The sequence below is a fragment of the Nymphalis io genome, chromosome 30, assembly GCF_905147045.1.
Source record: "Nymphalis io chromosome 30, ilAglIoxx1.1, whole genome shotgun sequence".
NCBI lineage: Eukaryota > Metazoa > Arthropoda > Insecta > Lepidoptera > Nymphalidae > Nymphalis > Nymphalis io.
The window spans coordinates 3,106,795-3,132,233 of record NC_065917.1 but is presented as its reverse complement, the minus strand read 5'-3'; the positions used below and the strand labels follow the sequence as shown (position 1 = coordinate 3,132,233).

At 39.0% G+C, this 25,439-nt stretch overlaps 1 protein-coding gene across 10 annotated transcripts in view; it reads right to left on the bottom strand.

The window, feature by feature from the left end:
• Nucleotides 1–25,439, bottom strand: part of LOC126779883 (la-related protein 1B) — a 91,986-nt gene that overhangs the window by 13,447 nt on the left and 53,100 nt on the right. For 3 of the 10 annotated variants that reach the window (XM_050504025.1, XM_050504021.1, XM_050504026.1), the window contains exons 2-13: nt 20,851–21,090; nt 17,258–17,377; nt 14,222–14,339; nt 13,141–13,254; nt 12,476–12,630; nt 4,279–4,442; nt 3,397–3,586; nt 2,311–2,529; nt 1,678–1,964; nt 867–974; nt 681–769; nt 319–398 (exon numbers count right to left, since the gene is read on the bottom strand). In XM_050504025.1, coding sequence (XP_050359982.1) covers nt 319–398; nt 681–769; nt 867–974; nt 1,678–1,964; nt 2,311–2,529; nt 3,397–3,586; nt 4,279–4,442; nt 12,476–12,630; nt 13,141–13,254; nt 14,222–14,339; nt 17,258–17,377; nt 20,851–20,925 — 1,719 coding nt within the window. In that variant the 5' untranslated portion in view covers nt 20,926–21,090. Of the gene's footprint in view, nt 1–318; nt 399–680; nt 770–866; nt 975–1,677; nt 1,965–2,310; nt 2,530–3,396; nt 3,587–4,278; nt 4,443–12,475; nt 12,631–13,140; nt 13,255–14,221; nt 14,340–17,257; nt 17,378–20,850; nt 21,167–25,439 lie in introns of all 10 variants that reach the window. The other 7 variants (XM_050504020.1, XM_050504023.1, XM_050504028.1 and 4 more) reach the window with 6 other exon arrangements.

Here is a 25,439-nt window from a genome sequence, read left to right as displayed (position 1 = left end):
GAACACAACAATATGAAGTATTGCTGTTTTGCGGTAGAATATCTAATGGGTGGGTGGTACCTACCCAGACGAGAACCCACAAAGATCTAAGGGGCCGAAACGCAAGAACGAGTTGCGTCGTCACATCGCAGCAATTTGCGAATTGATTCGTGGGTGACGTATGAAACCTTTTTTTTTGTTTAACCGAACCCTGACAGTGAAGCCGCCTTGCTGCACGAAATCGCATCACAGCAATTCGCGCTATGTTGCGCGAACGATTCGCACTTTTGTTTATACATACAAATCTATAAAATTCAACAAAATTAAAATAATATTCACCTCGGTCCAGACGTCAGGGTCGACTTTATCTGAACTCGCTTTGCCGTCTGGAATATTTGATATCTCAGAATTCGTTTCTTCTAAAAAAAAAAAATGAGTCAATAACATGCATATATATATCTTGGTAACTAAAAACCAAACATTTTAAGCATAAATCGTTAACTGTGTACTAATAACTTGAACTTTAGCATATCTCTATATTATTATACTCTATATATTTCTATTTGCTTTCGTTTAATTGAACAAAAATGTTTGCTCAAGTATATGAAAATTTATACTCATTTCATATATATAATTGCGCTTAACTTGCGCAAATAGGTTTGCTCGAGTAAACGACAAATGATTTTAGAATATATATCTACCGGCGCGTCTCGCTTGGGGCACGAACTCGGGCACATCTGGGTTGAGATGGTCGTGGGCCAATAACGACGTTCGGCCAGTTCGAAACATCCTAAAAAATGAAAAAAAATAAATATTTATAGTTTAATGAATTAATTAATATATAAAGAGTTGAACGTGCTGGTCTCCCTGATCTATCTGGCACCTACCTGGGCAGCGGCGGGGGAGGCACGGCGCGCAACAGGCTGGACACGGGCGCCACCAGCGGACCGCCCATAGTGGCCAGGGGGAATATACCCACCATCTGCTTCTTGCGACTGGAACACAAAGAATAATTCAGTAAGCGGGGGAAAGGTTTACACTACATGTCTCTTTTTTATTATGCTGAAGAAAATGTTTTAAGGCTATTTACTATTTAACAATAATACGTGTATATTTATCACGGCGACCATTTTTAACTGAAAAAAAAAACAACTAAGATGGTTATATTATAGTGCAAGTGTATGCTCATTTCATTTCATTCCTCATAATCTCAACGTAAATGATTAGAAGCTTGAGACTTTTCTAAGAATAAAAAAATATCGTCGACTTATATACGAAAAAAGTCGTCTATAAATAGTATGAGTTTGAGTCTGCATAACACAATAAAAAAAAGAACACATTTTTAATCTGACACCTTTTTTTCCAGGGCTCCGTTAATCGAAGCTTTACTTTTATCAGTCTTAAAGTATTCCTTATAATGTATACTAATATTATAAATGCGAATGTAACTCTGCCTGAGTGTTATGCTTTCACAGCTAAACACCAATGGACCGAATTTGATAAAATTTGGCACGAATCAAGCTTGAACCCCAAGGAGTATCATAGGGTAATTGGCGAGACTTTTTTTTATATTTGCTCGCCCCTCGAATGCTAGTTAATAATAATAATAAACTTTATATTGTAACTAATATAGATAACCAGCATTTTTTTAAAATTAACTACTAAATGCTACTAAAAGCTACTCGGTAGTCTACTAACCGTTTCTCCCCAGGTTTGTCTGCAACCTCAGGCTGTAGCGGGGGGTCATCGTTGGAGTCAATCTTCTCGCTCCCTTCTCTATCCTCATTGATTTCCTTCTCTTCCGGGAGTGATGGTTCCACTGCAGCCGGCTGAGATTCCTCTGGAGTCGGCTTGGATTCTTGTGGAGTCGGCTGAGGTTTTTCTGGAGCTGGCCGGAGTTCTTCTGGCTTAGTTTCAACCACTTCTTTGGATTCTGTGGCTGGTGAAGTCTTTGTGTATTCCGGTTCGATCGGCGTTGGTTTTTGCTGCAAAATTGTTTTTGTATTTATTTTTTGTTATTTCAAATGGATAGATTAGCAAATGAACGTGATGGTAAGTGGTCACCACAACACATAGATATTGGGATGTAAGAAATATTAACCATTCCTTACATCGTCAATGCGTTACCAACATTGGGAACTAAGATGTTTACAAGCGAAATAGCACTCCAAGATTTCCTAAACTATCCGCCCGATTGACTTGAAATCACACAATGTATGTCACAGTTATTCCTTCCCCAACGTAGACGCTCACTAAGAACGGATTTCACGCGAATCCTATCCAAAATGGATTTTTCTTCTTATCTAGCTTAGCCAGTCATAAAATACTAACTGTAATTTCGACAACAGCAACTGCTTCCGTCGCCTCCGTCTTCTCTACCACTTCCTTATTCTGTATCCTCTGGTCTTCTACTGCTTTCTCTTTGTCTTCTACGGTCTTCTCTTTCTCATCGACCGGTCGTTCCGCCTTCTCGTCTGTCCTCTCCCTGTCCTCTTCGTGGTTGGTTAAGTCCAGTATCGGCCATTTCGTCGGTTCGAAGGCTGTTCGGACCTGTTTAAAATTTAAATTACTTTTGTTATTATTTGATCATAATACATATTATAAGTGCATCGTATGACATAGGACTCCATCTTTTTTTTTTATAGAATAGGAAGGCGGACGAGCATATGGGCCACCTGATGGTAAGTGGTCACCAAACGCCCTTAGACATTGGCATTGTAAGAAATGTCAACCATCGCTTACATAGCCAATGCGCCACCAACCTTGGGAACTAAGATTTTATGTCCCTTGTGCCTGTAATTACACTGGCTCACTCACCCTTCAAACCCGAACACAACAATAACAAGTACTGCTGTTTTGCGGTAGAATATCTGATGAGTGGGTGGTACCTACCCAGACGAGCTTGCACAAAGCCCTACCACCAGTATCACCATCTATAGTATATTCGAACTACAAGAGCAGTAAAGACAAATAAACAGTTTTGACATTGACGCGATATCATTGGTCGAGATCTTGAATAAGATGAAGTTGAAAAATATTACAATTTGAATTTTTTTTTTAGAGAATACGACGGCTGACTAGCATGTGGGCCACCTGATCACCAACGCCCTTAGACATTGGCATTCTAAGAATTGTTACCATCGCTTACATCGCCAAGATTTTATGTCCCTTGTGCCTGTAATTACACTGGCTCACTCACCCTTCAAACCGGAACACAACAATATGAAAGTCGACGTAGTCGTTATCGTAACTTTGGAAGTAAAATTAAAGTGTATATAAGTGGTTAAGTGTAATAGTGTTGTGTTATATATAGAGATGTATTAATCGAGAACTGTTCGTAGTGCGTAATACAGCAGAGGTATTAGCGAATCGCGTGGAATATGTAAATATAAGATTCGTTTATGTCGACTCGCTCACCTTGAACCCGTTGATGAGCTGCAGGCGGTCGGAGTCGCGGATGGCGTCCAGCACGAGCTGCACGTCGGCGGTGAGCGCGCGCACGCGGTGGAACGACGCGATCAGCGTCACGGGGATCGTGCCGTCCGCTGACATCTTGCGCCGCAGGAAGAAGTCGCGCGCCAGGTTGTCCGGGCTGAAGTAGTACTCGCTGCGGGAATTGAGAGCTGTTCAAGTCGACTGGCAGAATTTCATAGAACACGTGCGGGTTACATCGCGGTATTTTCTTTAAGTCCAGCGCGAAGTTTATTATGAACAACATCGAGCCATTTCAGCTCATATTAACCGAAACGGTTTTTATTTAATTACATTTAATTCGACGGACAATTAAGCCACCTCGTGCTTACAGCCAGCCCATAGACATTTGGACTGCAAGAAATATTAAGCAATTGAGAGGATGGAATTAAAATTATACATCGTAAATTCGTTATTTGAATATTTATTCAATTTGTAAAATTTATTGAACTATAATGCCAATTTTCATTAACGATTCGTATCGATATTATGAAATTTCAAACATAGTATATAAGAACTGTTATATAAATGTTGTTCAAAGATATATAATAATAATATCCTGGGACATTTTTCACACACGGCCATCTGATCCCAAATTAAGCTTGTACAGAGCTTGTACTATGGAAACCAGACAACTGATATACTACATATACTACTTTTCTTTTGTAAATACATACTTATATACACTCAGACTCGGGACAGACAGACATGTTCACGCGGACAAATATCTGTCCTGGGTGGGAATCGAACCCACAACCTTCGTCGTGAAAGGCAAGCATCCACCAACCAAGCCAACCGGCTCGTCGATATAACCGGAAGCGCACTCACATTTGATTCTTGATGAGGTCCTTGAGCGTCGCCTGATCCAGGGCCATGCCGTATGGAGCACCGCTAGCCGCACCGTAGTAGAACGCCTGAGCGAGCGGCGCGATGGGTAGACCGCCAATACCGTATCGGAGTACAACCTGCGGTATGGCCGGCTGAACGCGAAGCTAGGGGGGAAGGGGGGAGCGTATGCGTTGATGTACGTATGATAAACGCAATATATGGATGAGTTAGTTATATATATATTTGAATGTGGCCATTTATTTTTCTGACGGTACCCAAAACCGTTCGAAACATGTACTAAATGATAAATTTAATCTTATATATGAGAAAAATAATAGCTACAATCAATACAGCACCATCCCATACATTGCCTTCCATGTTATAATAATATATGTTAGTAAAACTTTATACCGATTGATATAATTACCGTCTTATTAAATAAATTCATAATTAAAATTAAATAAATTATCTTTCCAAACGAGAGGAGGCCTTAGAAAAGCCTTTTAAAATCAAAACACTATATAATTTGATAGATTCGATATAAAATTTTATCATTTATTTTATGTTATAACATTAAATGAACAATATTTTTATGTATATAACTTGATTTCGTTTGTCTCTGAAACGATCTTGCTCAAATCTTGCATTTAGATGAGATTTTACTTTTTAATATTATCAATATATTTAATTAAAAGAGCGTAGCGATGCTCATTCGAATTTGTACTATATATTAATAAGACGATAAGTATATAATAGGCATAATGTACCAACCCTTGTATACATATATATATTACGTACAAATATGTTTATTATATTATTTTAAAAAAAAACAATTGATATTACCATAGTATTCAAAAAAAGCTAAGCTCGATTAAAAGTTTTTATTTACTATATATAGTGAACTATAGTGAACCTGCGCTGGTGTAAGCATGATATGATTGTTTATATATATGACGATTTATTGTTCATTAATATATTTAAAAAAATTATATTGACAACAGATTATAAAACAAAGTATTTGTCGAGAAAATCATATAAGAATATATATATATATATATATATATTTAACCTACATGTAAATAATATGATGTGCAAGTTCTAAGTATATAAAAGAAGATAAAACACTAAACATAATTAAATCATTATATACTTTATAATTAGCATTTAAAATAAGAACGAATGTCAATCAATCAATCAACAGCCAATCGTTGTCCACTGCTGAACATAGGCCTCTCCCAAGGTGCGCCAAAACTCCCTGTCCTACGCCTTCCGCATCCAGTTGGTGCCCGCCACCTTCTTAAGGTCGTCGGTCCACCTGGCTGGAGGGCGCCCTACGCTGCGCTTGCCGATTCGCGGTCTCCACTCTAGGGCTCGTCTGCTCCAACGGCCATCGGTCCTACGACATACGTGACCAGCCCACTGCCACTTCAGCCTGCTAACTTTGCAAGCTATGTCGGTGACTCCGGTTCTTTTCCGGATAATCTCATTTCTGATCTTATCCTTCAAAGATACTCCGAGCATAGCTCGCTCCATAGCACGCTGAGCGACTTTGAATTTGTGGACTAGTCCCGCAGTTAGTGTCCACGTTTCGGCACCGTATGTCATGGCAGGTAAGACGCATTGGTTGAAGACTTTCGTCTTCAAAACTTGCTGTATAGACGACTTGAGGACTTGACGAAGGTTGCCAAATGCTGCCCATCCCAAGCGAATTCTTCGATCGGCTTCCTTCTCGAAGTTGTTCCTACCGACTTGTATTATCTGTCCTAGGTAGGTATACTCACTAACAACTTCGAGAGGTTTCCCCTCGACGTATATCGGTCCCGGCACGACATGCCTATTGAACATGACCTTGGTCTTGTCCAAGTTCATACCGAGACCGACACGCCGGGAAGACTCGCCTAGGCTACGCAGCATTTCGGTGAGTTGTTCCAGCGACTCTGCTATGATGACGATATCGTCGGCAAATCGAAGGTGTGAGATGTACTCGCCGTTTACATTGACTCCATACCTAGTCCAATCCAGCGTTTTGAAAACGTCTTCCAACGCGTTGGTGAACAGTTTCGGGGATATTACATCCCCCTGTCTCACCCCTCTGCGCAGTTGGATCGCCTTCGTCTTACAGTCCTGGATGTGGACAGTCATTGTAGCGGCGTTGTACAGACATCTCAGTACCTCGATATATCTCCAATCGATATGACATCTCTGCAATGAGTCGAGCACAGCCCAGGTTTCGATGGAGTCGAAGGCTTTCTCGTAGTCCACAAATGCCATACACAGCGGCTGATTGTACTCTTTGGTCTTCTGCACAATCTGCCGAACAGTATGGATGTGGTCCACGGTGCTGTAGCCTGATCGAAAGCCGGCTTGCTCTGGGGGCTGGAACTCGAGAACGAATGTAAATAAATTCAAATAAAAAAAACTCAGTTTTTTTTTTATAGAATAGGAAGGCGACGAGCATATATGGGCCACCTGATGGTAAGTGGTCACCAACGCCCATAGACATTGGCATTGTAAGAAATGTCAATCATCGCTTACATAGCCAATGCGCCATCAACCTTGGGAACTAATATGTTATGTCCCTTGTACCTGTAATTACACTGGCTCACTCATCCTTCAAACCGGAACACAACAATATCAAGTACTGCTGTTCTTTAATAATAATTATTAATTATAACATTTAAATTATTGTAGCGGTAGCGGTGATGGGTTGAACAACCCAAGATGATGATGAAAGATGATGAGTTTCTTTTTTTTTTTATATGCGCCGGGAAGGCAAATGACTACTCCACCTGATGGTAAGTGGTAGTAGAGTCCAAACGCGACGACGGCCAGTACAGTCGGGAAGAATGCTCTGTACTAGCCGTCCCCCCCTTGCCGGCCCGTAAGATGCCTCTTCACGTCTCGCTTGAAGGAACCCGGGTTTCGAAGGTGTCGAAAATAAAAGCTGCGTTAGGCTCTCAATTCAAATCGCATGTTATGTTCAAACGAATGTACAGACATCAAGAAGGGGTGCGGGTAGTTGAATTAAACAATCGCGGCCGATAAAAGGTATTACGTTGTATACGGTTGAATATATCGACCCGAGATGTCGCTACCCGTTCTTAACTGGATGGGAAGTATGAACAATGATAATTGTATCAAAATTTTCATATTTGTTTTCAAAATTTCACGAGTGAGATGCTATGTGAGTTCTTAATGAATAGAAATACTGTTAGATTTATAACAAAGGTGAGTACGACACAAACGGAAATTTTACAACTTTTGTATAAAAACATTACAACGTAAACGCTAAAGAAACGTCGAGAAACGTATTATCGCCTAATGCAGAATATCATCAATGGTATACATATCCGAGATGGCCCAGTGGTAATAACGCGTAAATCTTAACCGATGATCGTGGGATCAAACCGGGCAAGGACCACTGAATTTTCATGTGCTTAATTTGTGATTATAATTCATCTCGTGCTTTACGGTGAAGGAAAACATCGTGAGGATACCTGCATGTGTATAATTTCACTGAAATTCTGCCACATGTGTATTCCACCAAGCCGCGTTGGAGCAGCGTGGTGGAATAAGCTCCAAACCTTCTCCTCGAAAAGGGGAGAGGAAGCCTTAGACCAGCAGTGGGACATTCACAGGCTGTTACTACACATATATTTTTTTTAAATTGATTGACGATAAAATATAGACAAATGACTCTATAAAACTTCATAAAGTTTTAAAACACAGAAATTGTCGACTATTTATAGCTGAAACGTACCTTTAACACATAAATTACCTTGTAACAGAAATTGCCAATTATTTGAATAAAAACTCACTACATTAACAATTATTATGTTATATAAAATAGCACACACACTAATAAATATTTTATATGATTTTTTAATAATATAAAATGAACCCGATTGATCATTAAACCCATTACATGTAAAATTAACCAAATCCCCAATCAATAAAGCTGTATCTAGAAATGTTATGGGCAATAACGAATATTATCAGTCAGTGTTAGAAAAAAGGATGTTATATTTTATATGATAGCACAATGTAGTTGACAAAATGACATACTTAAAAACTTTATAAATAAAATTAGATATAATAAATGTTACCGAATTTAAACTTTGAATTTAAAACACACGTAATATTCTTTTTTTTTATATAGAATAGGTAGGCGGACGAGCATATGGGCCACCTGATGGTAAGTGGTCACCAACGCCCATAGATATTGGCATTTTAAGAAACGTTAACTATCGCTTACATCACCAATACGCCACCAACCTTGCGAACTAAGATGTTACGTCACTTCTCACTCACCCTTCAAACCGGAACATAACAATACCAAGTACTGCTGTTTTGCGGTAGAATATCTGATGAGTGGGTGGTACCTACCCAGACGGGCTTGCACAAAGCCCTACCACCAGTAAAATTAATTGTTTTGTTTCAATAAAATTAAATTTAGAAATTATTAAGCATATAATATAATTTTGAAAACTCTATAATTTCTAAGTCAAGTCATTTCGTCAACCATTTAAGGATGTATTAAAACTCGCACCCCGCCTGCAATCAAACCACGTGGTCTGATGACGAAATCATACATTCAACAAACGTGTATTTACTTAAATCAGACCACGTGGCAATGACGTCACTGGCATGTATAGTAAAATGAATAAACCTTGATACTTATAACCTATTCCAATGACAGCTGAGACGAATAAACAAATTCGACCTTAAATTTGAACAATTGGTCGAGATTTTCAATAGAAAATAAAAAAACTAAAGCGTTTTGTATATCGAGTTATCATCGAAACTTTGGAAGTGAAATTAAAGTGTATATAAGTGGTTAAGTGTAATAGTGTTGTGTTATATATAGAGATGTATTAATCGAGAACCGTTTGTAGTGCGTGATACAGCAGAGGTATTCGCGAATCGCGTGGAATATGTAAATCTATGGTTTGTTTATATCTTCTGCAATTGGAATAGCTTGCGTAAATCTTTATTATAAGTAATGCCCATAATAAATAAAAATGATCGCGTGAAATGCATAAAGGAAACGAGGAACGGGATACCTGATATGACAAGCTCTTCAAACGAAAAGTTGTCATACCAGTTGCCATAGACACGAACGTAGCTAGTGTTGTGCCCAGGTACAAAATAAGAACGAACATTGAAACCTTTTGATTCATGATTTTTTTTTTTTTAAATTTTATTACACAATATAGAAAAACTGTAATTCGAATCTCATTGAAATCAAATAAGCTTCAATTAAAAAAATATAAAGAAACAAAAATATAAGGATATTTTTATGTGTGTTTTTATAGACGTATAATAAATAAGTCGATTTGACACATCCATGGATGATATTAACAATGATATTAACTTTAATAGTAAGAGACATTAAATATACCTCACAACTGATCTAAGGTTATCTGTCAACTATATCGAAAATAAACGACAAAAACCGATTCCTTTTTTTATAAAATAGGAAGGCGGACGAGCATATGGGCCACCTGATGTTAAATGGTCACCAACGCCCATAGAAATTGGCATTGTAAGAAATGTCAATCATCGCTTACATAGCCAATGCGCCATCAATCTTGGGAACTAATATGTTATGCCTTGTGCCTGTAATTACACTGGCTCACTCATCCTTCAAACCGGAACACAACAATATCAAGTACTGCTGTTCTGCGATAGAATATCTGATGGCTATAGCTCGGACAAAGAGACATAATGACAAAAAAAAAAATTGTTTTGCTTTTGGCTTCTCGCAAATAGCCATGTTTACTTTAAAAGAGTCGGTTAGTTTGAAATCACAGACAGACATTTCAATTTTATTTATTTGTATAAAGTATAGTATTGTAGACAAGAATATTAATAAATTATTAATATTAATGAATTATTTAATTTTAATTTGTACCTATATCAATTCAAACTATTTGTGTTTTTAATTTTAATTTTATTAAGTGCATGTTTATTTTTTTTATGGTCTTTAATTTGTAAAAATTTGGACTTATTTTTTTTTTAATCTTTCTACTCATGTTGCTATAATTATGTGTTAATGTATTTTTAAAACAAATATTGTAATTGTTGTGGCTACTTTAAAAAGCTTCACATGTTAGCTATTTTCACTAAATTGTTTTACATTTGTCATTAGAACATGTAGCAGCTACTAGTGGTCCTTAAAATAAATAAAAAAAAAAAAAAGAATATTATATGTATGAAATGTTTTAGTTCACAAATAGATGAAGAAAAAAAAAACTAATTTACTTCTATATAACACACGCAAAGTTCTATGTTTTCAAGTTAATCACACTTTCGTGTTCATAGGTCGTTCGTATTTATATATCATTTCAGTTTTAAAACGTGAAAGCTAAAGGAAGTTTGATGTGTATAGTGCGACTTGCCACCTTCATCTATTTATGGTTTTCTTTTTATAGAATAGGAAGGTGAACGAGCGTATGGGCCACCTGATGGTAAGTGGTCACCAACGCCCATAGACATTGACATTGTAAGAAATGTCAACCATCGCTTATATAGCCAATGCGCCACCAATCTTGGGAACTAATATGTTGTGTCCCTAGCGCCTGTTTTTTATTTATTGTTTTTTAATTACACTGGCTCACTCACCCTTCAAACCGGAACACAACAATATCAAGTACTGCTGTTTTGCGGTATAATATCTGATGAGTGGGTGGTACCTACCTAGACGAGATTGCACAAAACTTAAAGGGTGCTTGCTTGACATTTAAGTATTTAACGCATTTACGACCTCACTTATAAACGTCCTTTACAGTAATGTTGAGGTAACCACTGATTTCTCTCTCTTTTTGACATCACTGATTTGACATTCGTTGGAAGAAGAGAGCGTCAAGAAAGGGGTAAACGTAGAGTAGTATGGTGGAATAAGAACTCAAACAATCTCTTCTAGAAGCGAGATCTAAGCCCCGCATGGGATATTTTATTGACTTTTACTGTTTTAATTTAAGTTTATAATTCATATCGTGCTTGAAGGTGAAGGAAAACATCGTGAGGAAACCTGCATGTGTCTAATCACATTGAAATTCTGCCACATGTGTATTCTACCAACCCGCATCGGAGCAGCGTGGTGGAATAAGCTCCAAACCTTCTCCTCAAAAGGGAGAGGAGGCCTTAGCCCAGCAGTGGGACATTAACAGGCTGTTACTGTACTACTACTGTACTGTACTTTTTTAATGACTAATTAAAAAAAAAATTGGCAGTTGGCAAGTGTTTGTATACATATAAATTTATGCGTCGAAAGTTATCTATGTATTCAGATAATTTTAGAAGAAACAAAGATATCTCATGGACTTTTAAGTGCGTGAATGACGTGTGCTTGTATGTGTGTTAAAAATCAATATTTTTGTAATTGCTTTAAAAATAAACAAGAAATCTCAACGACGTGCGTGTGCGTACATAACGTGTGCGTGTGTGAGCGTGAAATAAAATTAAAATATGAAAGTGTATGAAATGCGCTTGTGATTTAGCGTAATTTTAAATTAGATTAAAGGGTAAGAAAATAGAGTGCACCTGTGTTTGTGCACTACAATTTAGTGCTGCGCATTTAGCTAATCTCCTTTGATCGCCGAAATTGGTCATGCATTTATATATTTCGAATATAGCTTCGTGTGGTGGTCGAGTGGTCAGAGAGCATAATATGTGCACAATAGTTGAACCGTACTGTGCAGAAACAGTTCCAACTAACCGAAACACTGACAAATGTTTTTAAATCCTTTTATATAACCTTACGAATCAACGGGTACTGTCAACATAAAAATGTTTTTCTCTGCTAAACATTAATAACTTTTTTTATGTTATCTGTGGGCTGGAATATTTGTACGCAACACAGCCGAACATTCTGATCGGTGTATCCGTAAGTCGGAACGGTCCAAATATTGTTTTTTCGAATTGTCTAGTTTCTGTTGGCCATAGTGGCCTCATGAACTCGGCCGGATGTTGGAAGCCACACGAGGGGCTCAAGAGAGACGGACGTCCTAAGGGTGCCTCCTATGAGGCCGGCTCGGCTTAGGACGCCGTTGAAATCGGGAGGGAAGGACGTGTGCACTATAAACGCCGTCATACGCCTAAGCGTCGACGGGACGTAACGAACGAGGGTCGTCGACCCCGCCGGCGGGGTCGGTGTGCGTTTAGCGTGTCACCTAACATGTTAACGGCGATGTACCTGCGGCATGTCGGGGTGGTGGTAGAGCGCGTGCGGCGGCGCGTGCAGGGCGGCGGCGCGGGGCGCGGCGCGCCGCCCGCCCCGCGCGCGCGCCGCGCCGCGCCCGCGCCCCGCGCCGCGCCCGCGGGACTCCTCGCCGTTCAGCGACACCGTGTCTGCGGACGAGATCGGACTCTGCTTACTCTATTGATTGTGACGTTTTTAATCTAACTGAATCTATCTATAATAATAATGTCGTTCGCACAGATTTCACATACATGTTAAGTGTGTGCGGGTGCACAGGTGCACTCCCCATCCCCTCACTCTCACTCTCTAAATCTATATATACTAATATTATAAAAAGGTAACATTCATTTTTGTATGTTTGCATGTAATTTCGCCTCCAGAAAGCTTCATTATCAGCGAGTAGCAAAACCTCTTCTATGCCTACGAGTTTATTCTTATAAGTTTAATAGAGGCAAGCGTGCTACGACCTAGACCGTATCGATGCCCGATCTTAAATCGGGCAAGTCAGCGGTCAAACGCTTGCCTATTAAGAGTAAATAAATAAAAAAAAAATCAGAAAAAAAATTAGACAAGACCGAAGAAACGAAAAAACAACTATCATGTTCATAAAATAATAGTAGAAGCGAGGATAAAAAGTATTTAAAAAGCTTTGATAATACCGTGATCTTGTCTGGGCGGATGCTGTGGTCCATGTTTCGAGGGTCTCGCAGCTTTGACGTCTATATCTAAGGGCAGCCATTTGTGCTTGCCGGACTTGCTACCACCCTTGCCAGCTGAAATTGAGAAAATAAAACTTATACTGACGGTTCACTTTAATTACATGATGGTGACGTCGATTTTATATAAAATACGTAAAGCCGATGGTAAATGGGCCTTCTTTAAATGGTCACCAACACCCATAGGCATTGGCACTGTAAGAAATATTTACCATCCCTTATACCTTACATCACCAATGCGCCACTAACTGTGAGGACTAATATCAAACTCACCCTTCAAACCGGAACACAACAATACTCAATATTGCGTTTTATAATTGCTATATATTATTTTATATAATAATAAATATATATTCGTATGAATATTTATTTTAATTAATTATCGCTAATTATTGAATTTATTCATTATCAATAACTATAAATAATTACAATAATCGTGAATTACTAAATCACATTTGTCGTAAATCACATAAGGGTCAAACATTTTATTAAAATGTTTTCTTCAAAAATAACATTAGCATCTTTATAAAAAAAAAAAATACTACATATCATTTTAGAAGAAGTTTCTCTTTACCCGTATTGCGTAACCCAGCATCTCCACTGATAAGAGATTAGAGGCCTAAAATACGGGAAACATTATTTACTATTACGATATACAGTTTATAGTTACTGGTGGTAGGGCTTTGTGCAAGCTCGTCTGGATAGGTACCACCCACTCATCAGATATTCTACCGCGAAACAGCAGTACTTGGTATTGTTGTGTTTCCGTTTGAAGGGTGAGTGAGCCAGTGTAATTGCAGGCACAAAACATCTTAGTTCCCAATGTTGGTGGCGCATTAGCGATGTAAGCGGTGGTTAACATTTCTTACAATGCCAATGTCTATGGTCGTTGGTGACCACTTACCGTCAGGTGGCCCATATGCTCGTCCGCCTACCTACACAATACTTATTATTATTGCGTTCCGGTTTGTAGTCCCAGCAGTGGGACAATTAAGTGATCTAAAAGATCAGATACAATACGAACCTGCAGCTTTATTCTTATCGTGTTGCAGGTGTCTGTCGTTGTTTCCCTGGTGATTGTGAGAAGGTTCGATCTTCTCTACCTTCACCTGTTGCTCCTCGAGCGGTTTACGCTCTTGATCCTGAAAAATACAGATAAAAAACACATTAATATCTATTATTTAATCTGTAACTTTCTAAAAACACCCATTTCTCCTATATGTACATATATTTTTTCGATTTCCTAGAGATATCTTGCACACATTACATATTACAGAAAAGGACAGACGGTACTTTGCGCCCCCCCCCCTCTCCCTAGTCATATAAATCACCCTACATCACAACTCCAGCCCGCTGCGTTTGCCTGTCTGAACGCGATAAACTCAGAAACTACGGAATGGACAGAATGATTCATCACTAAGGTTTTGAAGGAATAATTCATTATGGTTTTGTGTAAAATAGCTGAAACATGACGTGAATTGTTAAGTATATCTGAATAAATCATGACGTATGGAAATTTTACCAGCGTGTGCCATGTAAGCCCGTATTTGACCGCGCAAGCAGCTACTGGTGTATGAAATTGTTAAATATCCTCCCGGGCCATCTGATCCCAAACTAAGCAGAGCTCGTACTATGGAAACCAGACAACTGATATACTACATATACTACTTTTCTTTTGTAAATACATACTTATATAGATAATTACACCCAGACTCGGGACAAACAGACATGTTCATGCACACAAATGTCTGTCCTGGGTGGGAATCGAATCCACAACCTTCGGCGTGATAGGCAAGTATCAACCAACCACGCCAACCGATTACTTAAATGGAATGGATACGTTTTTTTTTTATTTCCAAACTATAATAGATCTCCATCGCGAAAGCATCGCGGGGCGTTATATATAATACTATGTATATATATCTAGGTCCTTATCTAGGTCGCAGGCAACGTGCATGCGGAATTTCATTATATTCAGTTTAATGGTTCAATCGAGTCGAGAATCTCAACCGATGTTATTGGGTTCAAACCACCGGTAATAACGGTGAAGTTTATGACAGTTCATGTCGTGCTCGGCGAAGGTGAACATCCTGGGATGACTGAATCAGGGATGAGTTATATCACACATGTTACCAGCAACCATGGACCAGCGCTGTGGAATATGCTACAGTCTGAAAAGGTGACCTTAGACGAGCAGTGAGAAATTTCAACTTAAATATTTCAATCATGATAACGTAACAGACACTAATCGAGTTTTAAAACCTTTCTGAATATTTAAATATAATATTATATATAATGCAAAAATGAGTTTATATATTTTATTTATTTGTCTGTTTGATTTTCACGTATTATCGACTCAAGCGATCATCATGAAATTTCGCATACACGTTTACTGGTGATAGAGCTTTGTGCAAGCTCGTCTGGGTAGGTACCTCCCACTCATCAGATATTCTACCGCAAAACAGCAGTACTTGTTATTGTTGTGTTCCGGTTTGAAGGGTGAGTGAGCCAGTATAATTACAGGCACAAGGGACATAAAATCTTAGTTCCCAAGGTTAGTGGTGAATTGGCTATGTAAACGATAGTTGACATTTCTTACATTGCCAATGTCTAAGGGCGTTTGGTCACGACTTACCATCAGGTGGCCCATATGCTCGTCCGCCTTCCTATTCTATAAAAAAAAAAACGTTGCTCGGAGTATAGAATACATAATATCTCCTTCCAATATCACATACATCACGCTAGAAAATCACGCTATCACGTCTTAAACGTTGAACCGATTTTGATGAAATTTGATACGGAGCAAGTTTGAACTGGAATGAAGGACATAGATTACTTTTTTTATATCTAGCACCTGACACATCACACCCTAATACGTGGGCGAAAACTAGAAGACTCGGAGCAAGACAACAATATTTGTTCTCTTTCATAGTAATTTAAGTATCTATAAAAAAAATACAGTATATAAAACGATGAAAAAAACGTATTTTACCCGTATTGCGTAACCAATCATCTGCTATATACCATTATAAATACCAAGAAATACATATTCGTATGGAGATTGACTTTAATTAATTATCACTAATTATTGAATTTATTCATTATCAATAACTATAAATAATTAAAATAATCGTGAATTACTAAATCACATTTGTCGTAAATCACATAAGGGTCAAACATTTTATTAAAATGTTTTCTTTAAAAATAACATTAGTATCTTTATAAAAAAAAATACTACATATCATTTTAGAAGAAGTTTCTCTTTACCCGTATTGCGTAACCCAGCATCTCTACTGATAAGAGATTAGAGGCCTAAATTACGAGAAACCTACCTATTTCAACCACGAGAAAGACAAATAATAATAATATCTGGTCCGAGCCGATATGGCTCACTGTACTGAACACGTGAATCTTCCTTATATCCTTTACTATATTTCTGACGGCGTGATTGTAAGATTTCATTATGATCGGCTGAGTAGTGTGAATTATGAAGCCGCGATGGCATTCATCTCGTGCTTGACGGTGAACAAAAACATCGTACGGAAACCTGCATGTGTCTAATTTCCCTGAAATTCTGCCACATGTTTATTCCACCAACCCGCATTGGAGCAGCGTGGTGAAAAAAGCCCAAAAACGTTCTCCTCAAAAAGGGAGAGGAGGCCTTAGCCCAGCAACGGGACATTCACAGGCCGTTACTGGTACTGGCTGAGTAGTTAAAACGTGAAAGCGTAACAGATAAACAAACTCATATTCGCTTTTATATTAGTAAGGATCGGTATACGTAAATCCATCAAGTGCTTCGGCGGTGGAACATATTCTCGTGAAGAAACCTGCATTGGTCGTATCCTCAAACTCGTGACAGGAGCTACCCTTAAAAGGATGGCTGTGTAAATTTACCCCAACACCAGCCAGTTTCCTTGACGGAATATCATTTCATCAGCGAGAACACAAGCTGCAGAAAATTCACTGTTTATCTGAATGTATTTATTTGTGAAGATCTGTGGTACAAACATTGCTGAAAATTCTGGAAAAAAAAATATGAGACACGTGTAGTTCTTACCGCGTTTCCGTTATGGTGCGCGGAGTCCTCGTGGGGTGGTGGCGTCGAATGACATCTCGCCCCAGCGACAGCCGCCCCTAGCGTCGGCCAATCATCACCGATATCCGTGAAGTCGGATGCCTGTGGACAAATTATACTAAATTTAGATGATTCCTGTAAATAAAATCTTTACGAGGCCAGAAAGGCGCATTCGACAATTGTCGAATCAATTTCAACTCACGTGATTAACAATTTACTTTAATTAGATGCTACCAATATATTCTATCGCCAAAGAGCAATACTTAATATGGTCCAAGCTAATTGCATATAGTTGACTTTATATGAGACTTATATACCGGGAGCTTTGGCGCACCTTGGGAAAGGCCTATGTTCAGCAGTGGACGATGATTGGCTGTTGCTTGATGATTGATTGAACTTTAAATACTATTTGATTAACAAAAAGAAAAAAAAAGCCGAGATGGCCTAGTGGTAAGTGCTTGACGGTGAAGGAAAACATCGTGAGGAAACCTGCATGTGTCTAATTTCACTGAAATTCTGCCACATGTGTATTCCACCAACCCGCATTGGAGCAGCGTGGTGGAATAAGCTCTAAACCTTCTCCTCAAAAAGAGGTGCGGAGGCCTTTAGCCCAGCAGTGGGACATTCACAGGCTGTTACTGTACTGTACGTAAACATTGACGTGAACTGACAAAATCCTTGACGAGATAATTTTTTTTTTTATGTGCGCCGGGATGGCAAATGACTCTACTCCACCTGATGGTAAGTGGTAGTAGAGTCCAAACGCGACGACGGCCAGTACAGTCGGGAAGAATGTTCTGTACTAGCCGTCCCCGCCTTGCCGGCCCGCAAGATGCCTCTTCACGCCTCGTTTGAAGGAACCCGGGTTGTAGGCCCTCCTTCTCCTCTTGTGAGCACGAACTCGTGAGCTGGTAAGGAATTCCATTTTTTGGTAGTGCGACATAGAAAAGAGTTGCCAAATTTCTTTGTGCGCGATGGAATTGATGTCACAGTTAGGCGGTGACATCGAGAACCAGCTCGCGTGGACTTAAGAAGGAAGGGGGAAGCAGGAATTAGAGAGAATAATTCCTCAGAGCACTCGCCGTGATACAGTCGATTGAAAGCGCTCAGTGCTGCTATCTCGCGACGCAATTGTAAAGGTTCAAGGGTGTTTGTGACCTTTACGTCGCCAATAATGCATACTGCACGTCGCTGCAACCGGTCCAAGGCCTCCAGTAGGTACTTAGCGGAGCCATTCCAAAGGTGCGAGCAATATTCAACGCAAGACCGTACCTGTGTTTTGTATAAAAGGCACAGTTGTTGTGGCCTGAAAAAACGTCGCACCTTGTTCAGAACTCCGAGTTTCCGTGAAGCTGTTTTTATAATAGCCTCTATGTAATCCCTTGGACTAAGGTCGCAGCGAACGTCCATCCCCAGAATGGCGATTTTGCTTTGTATCATCAGCGGTGTGCCACAGAGGGAGGGAAAGGGGAAAATGGTCTTTTTCGCTGTGAGAGCGCATACCTGTGTTTTCTTGGCATTAAACTCAACAAGATTATCAGAACCCCATTTGGCGATGAACTCTAACGTCCTATCGAGTTCAATGACAAGATTCTCCCGCTTCTCCTCAGTTTCCGCCCGCCCAGCCACTGCGCGTCCGTGGTATCCACCATGCACAGTACTATCATCTGCATAGCAATGTATGTTCCCAAGAGAGAGCATATCATTGATATGCAAAAGAAAGAGTGTGGGAGATAGCAAAGATCCCTGGGGGACCCCAGCATTCACTACATAGAATTGTGAAGCGCAACCATCAACTAAAACACGAAGGCTACGCTTGTGTAGGAAGCTGACAATCCAGGTGCATAGCTGAGCAGGCAGACCATATGCCGGTAGCTTGGGGAGAAGACTTCTGTGCCAGACCCTGTCGAAAGCCTTGGAGATATCGAGGCTGACAGCCCACGATTCTCCATGCTTGTCGATAGCTTCACCCCAGAGGTGTGTTACATACGCTAGAAGATCACCTGTGGACCGTTTTGGTCGAAACCCGTACTGACGATCATTAATTAGACAGTGATCTTCTAGGTAATGGATCAGTTGGTTGTTTAGAATCCGTTCCATCACCTTACAAAGTAATGAGGTGATACTATTGGTCGATAATTTGCCGGGTCAGACCGATCCCCTTTTTTGGGAACCGCTTGCACATTAGCTCTTCTCCAAGCCTCCGGCACACATCCCGAAGAGAGAGAAAGTTGGAACAGGCGCGTTAACACAGGAGACAGCTCCGCCGCGCACTTCTTCAGCACTATGGCTGGTATTCCATCGGGACCGCTAGCTTTCCGTATATCAAGTGATTGCAGCTCCGCACGCACATCACGTTGCCTGATTTTGATGTCAGGCATCGTGTGGCCACATGAAGGTATTGTTGGTGGCAGCGCACTACAATCATCGATCACGGAGTTGTCGGCAAAGAGTTTAGCCAGGAGATCAGCTTTCTCCTGCGGACTGAGAGCTAGCGATCCGTCCGGATTTCTGAGCGGTGGCAGCGAAGGTTGGCAGAAATTGTTTTGCACAGACTTAGTCAGACTCCAGAAGCTACAGGAGCCCCTAGGATGCGAAATAAATTCATGACCAATCTGTACAATGCGCTGTGCATCCGCTCTCGTGTATGCCTTCCTACAGGACTTGGAATTTTTATTGTAGTTTGCTTTCAATGAGTCAATGTTAGATGCCCCGCTAACGCAGCCGTTGATCCACGCGCGATATGCCGCCTGCTTAGATGATATAGCGTCGGCACATTCACGAGTGAACCAACGGTTACGCGTACCCCTACTGATGAGATCTGAGTTAGGAATGTAGTATTCCATTCCTAACATGATCTCACACCCATGGGAAAAAGAGGGGCAGTGAAATGTATTCTTTCTCCGTCACTGCACGGATAATTATAAAAGCCAAAAAAAAAACAAAAAAAAATGATAAAAGTAACATTCGTTTCTGGTAGTTATTTCAAACTCTTCGTTAATAAAACACATTTATATAATATAAACATATATACATACATACAACAGTATATAACTCATTAAATAAGGTGGTCTAAGGTCTCCTCCCCTTAGACATGAGACAAATTATTCCACAACGGTTCTCTATATACTTTTTTATAAAATTTGTAGTTGGGACTTGCAAATGTGCCACGTGATGGTAAGTGGTCACTACAACCCATAGACATTGGTCATTGGCGTAGGAAATATTAACCGTTCCTTAGATCGCCAATGCGCCACCAACCTTGGAAACTAAGATGTTATGGCCCTTGTGCCTATTAATGTAATTGTAATTACACTGGCTCACTCACCCTTCAAACCGGAACGCAACAATACTAAGTACTGCTGTTTAGCGGTAGAATATCTGATGAGTGGGAGGTACCCACCCAGACGAGCTTGCACAAAGTCCTCACACCACATTGATTTCTGTGAGTGAGTTTGCGAATTTATCCATTACAAACAAACATGAATATTCGGAGGTGATCGCATTCTAGTCATTCGGCAATATTGGCTCTTTAGTTTAGCATGTCTTATGTATATTTCTTATAAACTATTTACCTGCCCATCGTGTCCGACTCTCGCCCAACTTTTTCTCCCCTTCCCCTTCCTCCTCGTTGCGACTCCGGCCGTCATTATATACACTTATTACACACTTATATCACCATTCTTCGACACTAAACCTTATATATTAACCGTTAATTCTAATCACATTTCATATCGTTCGTATAAGCGGAAGGAGTTGTCACTTAACGAATATGATTTTGTATATATGTCAGTTTTATGATTTCAAGCTGATCACTAATTCCCGTTCATGAGCCGTTAATATTTTACATATCTTAAATAATTTAGTGACTAGGTATGAGACCCTGAGGTCCTGGGAAGTTGGAAGGAGGTTGGAAGTTGTGTACACTCCCGTGCCTTAGAAAGCACGTAAGGCCATTAGTCGTGTGTCAGAACCCTTTTTTTAATATATGTATTATAGGTAGGAGGACGAGCATATGGGCCACTTGATGGTAAATGGACACCAACGCCCAAAATCATTGACATTGTGAGAAACATTAACCATCTGATTAGTGGGTGGTACTTCGGACGAACTTGCATAAAGCCCTACCACCAGTGACCATACCACTTTCCGGTCCCGTCGGATTGCTGTCTGATCAGGTTATGAGAGATAGGGAATAGAGGGTGAATTTATGTTTGCACACACACTCGTGCACTATAATATCTCTTGCGTAGTTGGCTAATCTCTCTTGAGATTGACCGCCGTGGCCGAAATCGGTCCGGAGGACACTATTATAATATATAAACAAACAAACACACTTTCTCATTTATAATATTAGTTATCGTCAATTCAATATACAATGCATGTATGTATGTGAAATATAAAAAAATATATACATTATCATGTAAATGAGTGACATTTCGATCGAGTAGGAAGTGATTAAGATACCGGTTCGTGTTTTTTTTTTTATAATATCGACTTCTTTTAACACCGGTTTCACGTAACTATGGTAAATATATATATATACCAATTATAATAATAATAATATCCTGAGACATTATTCACACATATACGTTTCTTTTGTAAACACATACTTATATAGATAATTACACCCAGACTCATAACAAACAGACATGTTCATGCACACAAATATCTGTCCTGGGTGGGAATCGAACCCACAACCTTCGGCGTGAAAGGCAAGTATCCACAAACCACGCCAACCGGCTCGTCTTTACGCGCAAGGGTGGGCGGCAGTATTTTAGTTATTGGGGAAAATAAGCCCATATCCGTCCTTGAGATTCAAGCGTGCTACGTAGCCAATTCCATCAAAATCAGTTCAGCGGTTTAGCCGAAGCGTAGCAGACAAACAGACAGATGAAATTAGGTATGAAGCAAGCTGGAACACCATGGAAGGACATAGCATCGCATTGATAAGGGATGATTAATATTACCAATGTCAATGTCCATGGTCATGACCACTGAGCATCAGATGGTCTATTTAATAGTCCAAAATACCAATAGAGAAAAAAAAAGTAATTATGAGTAATTAATTAGATGACGATATAATTATCTAAACATAAGTCGATAAGAGTGAAATGTTAATGATTTTTTAATCGAATCGGAAAAACCGTATTTCTTACGTAAAATAACAATAAAAATCGTACTCGAGAACTTTTTTTTTTACGCTGGAAAAACGCCTTACGCGTTTCCCCCACGGGAACAGTGGAGGGGTATGTGTGGCTCGCCGATGTCCGAGGCGCCGAGTGCGCACGAATGTAATTATGTAACTCTAGCTATCTAAAGTAACTGTCTATGTAAATATGTCTGTTAGGCTTAAACGTTTAGAACACTGAATTGATTTTGATGAAATTTTGTATTACATAAGCTCAATGTCATATGCTACTTTTTAATATCTAACATTTCAATAGCATCCCCTCCAATACGCGGGTATATTATGAGTGACGTATCATATCTGACCTGCAGTGCTGTAAGAACAATATTAGTTATCGTTGCTCAATTGTGAAATGTCGTATATCGACTTACGATGTTACGCTATTTTGATTCTTGTATCATTTAAATATTATAATTATCACAATCAAGGTCGAATATCACTTTTTGATATTTCACGACGTATTCGTGTTTGTTCTCAGACTCTTTTATATACATACTTATGTATAAAATATCAAAATTATTTATCATTAAATACATATGTATGTATATATGTTAATTCTGATAAATAATAATAAATATCGAGGTCACATAATTATAAATATTACGTAAAACAATAATATATATATATAATTTCTATTTAATACTTAAAACATATATAATATGGATAAAAAATTAAGCAGCGAATTGTTTACTTATCGCGAATGAATATGACCTTTTCCAGTTTTCGTCCGCGCGTTTGGGAAAAGGGGTCAGCAATTAGGTAAATAAAATGTAGCGTATGTTCTCTCCAACCCGCATTGGAGCAGCGTGGTGGAATAAGCTCCAAACCTTCTCCTCAAAAAGAGGAGAGGAGGCCTTTAGCCCAGCAGTGGGACATTCACAGGCTGTTACAGTATGTTCTCTCCCGGGGTTCAAGCTTGCTTCATACAACATTTCATCAAAATACGACCATAGACAAGACATACCGAGTTACTTTCACAATTATAATATTTGTATATAATTTCTATTTAATGACTTAACCGTATATAATATAGATAATTAAATAAACCGCGAATTATTTACTTATCGCGTATAAAATATATATACAACATATTTCCTGGGATTTCTTTTACATCCGCGATATTTACTAACAATATAAATACGTACGTTTATCCGTTTGTATACTGAGTGGACTTGAATGTATCGTGTGCGATAGCCCAGTGGTTGGAACGCGTGGATATTATAACAAATGCCCGCGAGTTCGAAACGTGGCGAGCACAACTTATTTTGTGCTTAATTTACGTTTTATAATTCATCTGTTTTATATGATATCCTATCACGTATGTTTCTACCAATCTATATTGCAGTATCGTGGTGGAATATACTCCGAAAACCTCCAATTACGAGCCTTCGTTAACGGTTTATTTATTTGACATACAAAAAAAAAAAAAGCAATCGATTTAATTATATGCAAGCGAAAACGATCCTGACATTCTTAATTCCTATAGTTAACTTTACTAACCTAGACATCTATAACAGATTGAGAACTAATGATGGTGATGAACGTGACCTGCTGATCGATCGGGGTTAACAATCGTACGATAATTATCGTACAATTACGATGTGCAATGGTACATAGATATATAGCGTACAATAACTTCCATTATGATGCAAAATTTGATAATTACACATCAATAGCAAACTACAATTGGTTTTACAGCCGCTCGTATTATTGGTTGCTACTGTCTTTCAATCACCGATCCAGGTTTGTTGTGGAGTGTTGGGTTCTTGTATTTTTTTTTTATTAGTTTACTGGTAATTTCAACTATAATTATAAGTTATTTAAAATATATTGTTGTGATCTTGTATAATATTATTGTATATTATAATCATTATCCTGATGAACGATAATTTCGCTCCATGTACGATAACTTTACGGCCCTGGTACGATAACTGCCTGGCTTTCTTGTGAACACTGTGACCGATTTCGGCCACGACGACCAAAGGAGACACACAAGTGCACAAGGGTGCGCAAACACAGGTGCACTCTATTCTCTCACTCTCATAATCCGATTGGACGACAATCCGATATGATCGGAACGAGTTCAGGCTCAGCACCAACGGAATAACGTGATTTCCGAGGCAAGGGAGTGTACACACTTTCTTCTTCAACACTACAGGCTGCTAATGAGATTATTCGACGGAAAAACACAATAACTTAGTTAAGTTATTGGCTCGACCTGGGCTTTGAACCCGTGACCTCGGGATCTGCGGCCTTATATCTAGCCGCTAGACCGACGGGGCAGTCAGATGAAAAACTAACATACTCTAAGAACGAATATATGAAAACACAGACAGCTGATAAACACGGCAACTAGGATTGTTTTACAAAACAAAAGTATAACTAACTACTCCACTCTTTATATACGTATTAATAATTTCAACGAAAGAGATTTTTTTATTTAATATAAATAAAATTCATGGACCACATGACGGTAAGCGGTCACCACTGCACATAGAGAAAGGCACTGTATGACATATAAACTATCTTCAATGCGTATCAACGCGCCACCAACCTTGATGATTAAGATGTTATGTCCCTTGTAACACTGGCTCACTCACGTTTCAATAATAAACACGACAATAAAAAGTATTACAGTTTTGCGGTAAATATATAACCGTGGCATTTATCCAGACGGGCTTGGACAAAGCGTAAATTTAAAAAAAAATATATAAAAATTTAAACGTATTTGAATACGGAACAATTACAATACAAAACTATAATTTAATACCTATATTTATATTACATAATAAAATATCACATAACAATCACTAAAACACAATATATATTATATAACAACACTAAGAATGGTTATTTAAAAGTTTTATTATCACGTTTGTCGAAATATAACCTAAAAGTTGCGGCGTGGCTACCGCACAACACATTGCCGGTTCCGTCTCCCTCGCTCGGACTCGTGCCGTTTCACTCGGACGT